The following is a 7,743-nucleotide window of genomic DNA, read 5'->3' as shown; positions in this document are numbered from 1 at the left end:
TAACAAAATAGCTTCTATACCTCTTCTTAAATCCTACGAGTAAAACCTATTAAAAAATGTCAAAATGAACAAACAACTCCAATTAATATAACGACCTAACAAAATATCACATTTACATCTAACCTGAACAAAAGGAGAGGTATGACCTCTTCCCTCCACCAATATTTTGACATATTTTCTTCATTCATTTTTTTCTCTCTCTCTCCTCCTCCTCCGTTGCAGGTCCTGACATCATCATCATCTTCATCCATCTTTCTAAAACTGGAATTTTAATAGAACAAATGCAAAATAATTTCTGTTTTTAGAAAGAAATTACTTTCTATTGTTATATCTTTCTTGAAATAGAAAGAGAAAGGTCCATGTATATAATAAGAAATGGGTCGAAATAAGCTTCCAATGAAAAAAATCGAGAACAACACAAGCAGATTGGTCACATTTTGCAAACGTAGAAATGGACTCATTAAGAAGGCTTATGAGCTCTCGGTTTTATGCGATATCGACATCGCTCTCATCATGTTTTCTCCATCAGGTCGCCTTAACCACTTTTCCTGTAAACGAAGGTCTAATCCTAACCCTAACCCTAATCTTGTTCTTTATGTTTCTGGTTATTGATTTCAAAACAGATTCTCCATTTCCAATATGGTTTTCATGGAATTTGAAACAATGAATTTGTAACGCGCAGTTTCGTTTTACAGAACAGAAGATGTACTCAATCGATTCGTAAATCTCTCCGAATCTGATAGAGGAAGGTGCTTATAATCTCTGTCTCGCTCTCTCTCTCTCTCTAGATTTCATTACTTCTCTCTGAATACATAGTGTGATGCATGAAATTGGTTTCTTGTTTTTGGTTGCAGCGTGATTCAACATAGAGAGGTATGTTTTTGAGTATCCATGCAATTTTACTGTATGATGCATATGGTACATCACCTTTTGGTCATTTTCTTATTGTATTTACGTACGAGGTTGATGACAATACGCAGCTGCTTGTGTAATAATACTAAACGACATCGTTTTAACTAGAGTTTAAAAGATTTAGGGTTATAATAGGGTGTTGCTAAGAAAAAACCATAGAATAGTAACAAGTTTTTGAATTGATGCCTAAATAAAATTAGGAAAAACGATGTCGTTTCTTTGAAATTGCATGAGCAAGTGCACAATGTGACATTCATCTCTTTATTTATTTGGTCGTCTTATAGCATGTTTTAATTTGAGCAAAATTCAGTTATGAGATAAATGACCAAATAAATAGACTCTACGAAATGATTTCTAAGTTTTATTCAACTTACAAAAGCCAAATAATTAATCTCCTTTTTTTGTATTTACAGTTTTGAATCTAATGAAAATTGCAGTATTTAAACAGCCTCCTAAGCAAGATCAGGAGTGAAAATGATTTGGCCATCCATATTCCTTGGTTTGTCTCAGTCTCGTCTCGTTTTCTTGGGTCTTACTTTTTTTTCCAGGAAATAACCATTTAATGCCATCTATATATACTATTTTATGTATCTTGATGACTCTAGATTGAAACATATTGAAAGCTGTATTATATAAACACTCGAATATAAAAACCCTTTGCTAACTTTTTTGTTTTGATCAGTCCTGGATCGATCGATGTGCAATCTGAGGTACCAACATGACATTTGTTTATTTAAAAAACAACTCAAAACCCATATTAAAATATATAAACTCATTGCACTTTTCTTTTAACTCTATGTGTGATAGGAAATTCATCAAGAAATTAGCACCTTACAACATCAAATTCATATGGCTAAGGAACAATTAAGGTTCAATTCTATGTTCTTTTGTCTAAATATATGAAAAATGTTTGTGGATGTTATATATACCCCAAAAACACAATAGATATGTAGAAAGAATATTCTATAAATTACTTGTTTGGGGGATAAAGATTCCACAAGCATAGTAGTATATAAAATGTCGATTTACTGACTCTACTCTGGATTATGATTCAATCAAAGGATATTTGAGCCAGATCCAATGACCTTTACATCACTTTATGATTATGAATCCTATGAGAAGTTACTTTATAAGACGTTGGACCAGGTTACACAACGCAAGGTAGTCTTGCTGCTCTTAATAGATGTTCATCGTCACAATTGTTCAAATCAGAAAACAGATAAAGCATAAGAGTCTCATTTGTTATTTGGTCTATTACAGGAATATTTGTTAAGTAACCAACCACCCACATACCATCCAAGCGTATTACAGGTAACAGTCTCATAAAACTGAAAAATTAGCTTTTTGAACTATTGTATGCCTTTCATTGCAATTATCCATTGGTTTGTGAATAGGCAAAATATGGTAACACTATGATTGCAAGTTATGTAAGAATGATATACAAAAAGACCAACGTAGTTTAGCATTTGGACATATGATGATTGTTTATGTGTCCCCACAAAAAAAATTGCACATCTATGACTGATATTTTAATATTATTGTTCAAAAAATGTGACTGATAATTGAGATGCAGCAGGGAGAAAGTTCATCGAAAAACGAGGATCTCAATTGTTGGCAGGAAAATGTTTGTGATGGTACAAATCGAATGAATGGACAAACCCTCACAAATATGTTTACGACAAGTTCACCTGAAAACACCTACGAAGTCGCTAGGTTCGATCATCATACTATGTACTATGTAGGATAAATTAGTTTTCTGAACAATAGTTCAAATTTTAAACGAAATTTTTTATATTAAACTAATATTACATTTTTCAGGAACCAATTGTCAGATGCAATATTTGACCCATTGCCAAAATCAACCATGAATGAGGAACCACAAAGCATCGAAGGGTTTCAAGGCTGTAACCAAGAGAGCCTGTGGCATCAGTCAACTGATGAGCTGCTATCTTCTCTTATGACACATGATGTCACTTTCTCAGTGACCAAGGTTCCTGATTTATAAACTGCATTGCTTAATTCTCATTTTGTTTAATAGCGTTCGTCAAATTAAACTAATGGTCGATAACTGCAACACATAAATTTTAACGAAAAACGTGATATATATATATATATATATATATATATATATATATATATATATATATATATATATATATGTGTGTGTGTGTGAGAAATTTAAGCACTCTAAAATGAAATGCTCTGACGTGCAACCCAACAGCTACAAGCTAAGGGTGGCACACACTTCATAATTGGTGGACATCAAAATGACATCCTTTTTTATTTTAATAATTATTACTAAAGAATTATATGCATGATTATTATGTTTGTGTTTTTGTTAGACAAATGTATTTTAGAAGGTGAACTAATTCGATTTATTTTTTCTTAGCAAAATGAAATGGGGAAAGCAAATGCAGGAATGGAAATGATGTCAAACCAACAAGTAGATGTCTCATTGTTGTGCCATCAAGCAAGGAGTTTATGACCAATGAATTCACGAACTTATGGTTATAAGCATGTATAAAGTCATTTATTTATTGTTTAGTTCAATCTAAATACATGTTTAGTTCATTCGGATATTTATTCTGTTTAGTGGTTATGTTTTCGTTTTCCTATACCATGTTTTCATAAAGGTATATATTTTTAATTTTATGATTTCCTTTCGACATAACATTGATAATATTAAAGGTGAGTATTGGTCGGTTTGGGGTAAAATCAAACCAAAATCAAAAATTTTGATTATTTAATGTTGAAAAAGCATTCAATTTTGTTATTTTGGTTTTTGGGTTTGAACCTGTGGATTTTTTGTTTATAATGGTTATTCGTTTTGATAAATTATTTTGTTCAAACTTATTAAACCTCCTTATTAAGGGTGGAAAGTAAATTAAACTCACTCTTAATTTAAAGAAAGAATAATATGTACGATGTCATTTTTAATCAATTTACAATAATAAGCAAAAAATTTCAAACACTAAAAACAAGGTATCATTTTATTATGTTTTAGTACCAAGCTAAACTAAAAAAAAATATTCGTCTTCGTTTATCATATTATTTGTAAACAATATATATATATATATATATATATATATATATATATATATATATATATATATATATATATATATATATATATATATATATATATATAGGGCTGAGATCGGTTGACAACTCATAGTTTCCCGAGAACCTGAGAACTAAAGGTGGAGCGTTAGATCAAAATTAACTCATTAAGGGCATGATCATAATCTTACCGATCTAATGTAATGTTTATTTTTTTGTGTTATTGAACAAAATTAACATAATAAATCAAATTTCGGATATTTTTTTAAAAATAATTTTTGATTTTTTTTTTAAATGGAGATTTTTTAATTTTTTTCAGAAAACATTAATTTTTAAAAAATTTGAAAAAAATAATTTTTTAAAAAAACTGCAATTTATTAAAAAAAACTGCCATTCTTTTAAAAAAACTGCTTTGTTTTAAAAAAAGACTGCAATTTTTTAAAAAAAAACTGTAAATTTTTTCAAAAAAGCAACAATTTTTTTATAAAAAAACTGATTTTTTTTTAAAAACTGCATTTTTTTCAAAACAAAAAAGTACAATTTTTGTAAAAAAACTGCACTTTTTCAAAAAAAAAAAACTGCAATTTTTTTTTAAATTGCATTGCTTTTAAAAAAAAAAACTATGTTTTTTGTAAAAAAAACTGCAAGTTTTTCAAAAAAAAAAAAAAAACTCCAATTTTATTAATCATCGCTACATATACATATTTCTTATACTATAATATTCGTAAGTAAATCATAAAAAAAATCTTATTTTTATTAATCAATCTATAAAGATAATTGTACAGGTATTTTATTCGATACAAAATAAAATATAAAAAATAAAAAAAACTACAAATATTCACAGTGTTATCATTTCTTCATATGAAGATTTCCATATTTTCTTCAATTTCACTTTTTACATCTTCAAAATTTTCCACAAATTCTTTCAAATCTACAATAAAATAAAAAAATGATTAATGCAACAACACTAAAAAAAATACATATGTATATATATCATGTAAGATTCATAAGCGCTTATATAATGTGATATTCACATGTGATTGTATCTTTTAAGATTCAAATGTGAAATTCACAAGAATATAAAAACAAAGAACACTCACACAAAATGCATGTGTGCATATAGACGTAATTCATATGTGATTCAATCGTGACTTACATATGAATTACATGTGATTCATATATGAATCACATGCGATTTATATGTGAATCACATGCGATTTATATGTGAATCACATGTAATTCATATTTGATTCATTTGTGAATTACATTTACATGTGAGTCACATGTGCTTTATATGTGAATCACATGTAATTCATATTTCATATCTGATTCACTTGTGAATTACATGTGATGCATATGTAAATTACATGTGAATCACATGTGATTTACAAGTGAATCACATGTAATTCATATGTGATTTACATGTGAATCAGATGTAATTTATATGTGAATTACATATAATTCATATGTGAATTACATGTGATTTATCTGTGAATCACATGATTAAAACTAGGTAATTTTCTAAATTTATATTGAAACTAGGGAAAAGCTTACTTTACAGGTATGATTTGCTACAGTAATTTTGAAAATGGTTCTTACAACTCCAACTGAAAATACAAAATCCAAGTTTTTTTTTTTGAAAAAATCTTGGATTTTTGTTTCATAATAATACAACATTTAGAATATCGTCAGACTACAAAAAAGGAAATTTCTTCAAATAATCATGATTTTATTATAATAAAAATATGTTTTGGGTGTAAAAAGTAAAAGTTGGATTGTACCACTGGTCCAAATTTTGTGTGAGAAAGAAACTTGGAATGCTTCATTGTTGTATCTGGAGACCTAAACTAGATTATTTCAAACAATTCTAACACCTGCATAAATAATTATTGTGCACACATCAGTTTCATGAACATCCTGATATCATACAAAAAAAATTAAATCCATTTTGTAATCTGAAATTTAGAGAATAAATAAGATTGTTCTTTCGTTTATTTGTTTATTATGTCATTCTATTTTCGATTCTTTCTATTACAACATTGTAGAAAGCAATTTGCAGTTGTATAATTGAGTAGATTTTACAAAGTGCAATGTTTTAATAATAAAAAAAATGAAACTACAATGCTATGATTGCATACAAGTACAATGTCTTGGTAAGAAAAAGATTAAAAACATAATTTTGGTAGTAGAAAGAAATTAAAGTGGAATGTTAATCATGCTATAACATAAAGTTAATGAAATTTCATTGTTTGTTATTTCATTCATTAGAAATTATTATTACATAACCCTAAATCCACTAATCATGGAATTGTAAACCGTTATGTTTGGAGATAATCCCACTTGATGAATCTTATTAAAGATTTCATTTGCATTTCCCATGTCCTGATTTTTGCAAAATCCATCTATCAAAACACCATATGTCACAATATCTAATTCAAGTCCTTTGCTTTTCATCTCATTCCTCATTTTCAAAGCAAGATCCATGTTCTTGAATTTGAAAAATCAGTATATTAAAGATGTGTATGTGAAAACATTAGGGTTAACAACGGATTCATGCATTGAAGTATAAATAGCCAATGCGGAATTAAGACTACCATCTTTGATAAATCCATCTATAATGCTATTATATGTGAAAACTGATTTTTTTTAAAATCAATATATTACCTTGTTCTACATTCTCAAAAGCACTTTCGACCATTGGTTCCAGGTCATCATCTGCAGCAGCTGTGAAAATCATGAAAACACTTCTCCAACTAGATTTAATGCTTCAAACGTTTGATTTTATCATCTGAACGATGCAATCCACGATTAATCTTGGATTATTTCACTCCGGCTATTTCGCATTAAAACAACAAATGGTTTCAAGATGTCATTCTGGAATGTGAAATTAGCAAGCTCTGCACGTTCCAGATACTTCATCCCAATTTACCTTAGAGAATCTATAGCTACATTGCTATCTTCTCATCATGATGACTTCCAATCATTAAAAACTGAAAATAAAACTTAGATGAAGTATTTTATTTTTTACTATTTACCATACGGATATGGGCCATGTTGTAGTAACTGATCTCAACAAGCTTCTGCAAGCTATAAACACGAGCTGGATTCTGCTTCAATTCTTCAGCTGAGACATTGCATAAAGCAGTAAATAACTCCACCACTGACTCACTTGGGAGTTTAACACTGTTCACAAAAACTTGCTCAGATGGTTTTCCTTCTAATTCCCTAAGAGAATGAAGAACTACATCTTTTGAAATCTGGTTAGATCCAAACATGACTGTAGCAGCCATGGCAGGGGTAGAAACGGTATATTCTAGACGAGAAGTACACTCAAAAACTGCATTCCAAGTGTCCTGAAGTGCATCAAAGAAATACCTTCGTATTTGGGAGATCTGGAACTGATTACATTGGAATTTTCAAAGAATATGAGATACATGCAAAAAAATAGTGTTTTAATGGAACGCTTATTTGATGTTCAAGATTAGCGTTCTTCGAGTGAGACGAATGACGCAACCACCACATTGTTCAATCTATTAATCATCGGGGGATCTTCAATGAAGGCGGTGCTTGTTGACATAGGTAGGGTGGTTGTTGGAGGGAGGAGGGAGGCGGTCGACGAAGAGGGAAGATGTTGGCGAAGAACACGATACCTTGAGAGAGAGAGAGAGAGAGAGAGAGAGAGAGAGAGAGAGTATTAGATCTGAGTGTTTAGGGACGTGATAATCTAATACCTGATTTACCCTTGTGATATTTGTTAAAAACCCATATACA

General features: G+C 29.7%; 1 protein-coding gene across 2 annotated transcripts; it reads left to right on the top strand.

The window, feature by feature from the left end:
- The first annotated feature begins 310 nt into the window (after positions 1-310).
- LOC145163127 (agamous-like MADS-box protein AGL104) lies at positions 311-3,428 on the top strand. 2 transcript variants are annotated; one of them, XM_079082010.1, is made up of 11 exons: positions 311-560; positions 696-749; positions 855-873; positions 1,350-1,411; positions 1,595-1,622; positions 1,720-1,781; positions 1,974-2,073; positions 2,173-2,223; positions 2,489-2,625; positions 2,731-2,902; positions 3,302-3,428. In XM_079082010.1, the coding sequence occupies exons 1-11, from the start codon at positions 376-378 to the stop codon at positions 3,395-3,397; spliced, it is 966 nt and encodes a 321-aa protein (XP_078938136.1). In that variant the 5' UTR covers positions 311-375; the 3' UTR covers positions 3,398-3,428. The 2 variants fall into 2 exon arrangements, with proteins under 2 accessions (XP_078938136.1, XP_078938135.1); XM_079082009.1 differs by having other exon boundaries at positions 2,486-2,625.
- The last annotated feature ends 4,315 nt before the right edge of the window (positions 3,429-7,743 follow it).

This window comes from Lactuca virosa, chromosome 3 (genome assembly GCF_052849685.1).
Source record: "Lactuca virosa cultivar CGN04683 chromosome 3, Lactuca_virosa_CGN04683_v6, whole genome shotgun sequence".
In the NCBI taxonomy this organism is placed as follows: Eukaryota; Viridiplantae; Streptophyta; class Magnoliopsida; order Asterales; family Asteraceae; genus Lactuca; species Lactuca virosa.
The sequence above is the reverse complement of the archived record's forward strand: the minus strand, read 5'-3'. Positions and strand labels throughout refer to the sequence as shown.

What these genes read in the sequence shown, in the direction of transcription:
- LOC145163127 (XM_079082009.1), top strand. Translation starts at nt 376, where the DNA reads ATGGGTCGAAATAAGCTTCCAATGAAAAAAATCGAGAACAACACAAGC. An exon ending in AACACCTACGAAGTCGCTAG is followed by an intron (nt 2,626 to 2,730) that starts GTTCGATCATCA and finishes TACATTTTTCAG; the next exon opens with GAACCAATTGTCAGATGCAA. An exon ending in TCACTTTCTCAGTGACCAAG is followed by an intron (nt 2,903 to 3,301) that starts GTTCCTGATTTA and finishes ATTTTTTCTTAG; the next exon opens with CAAAATGAAATGGGGAAAGC.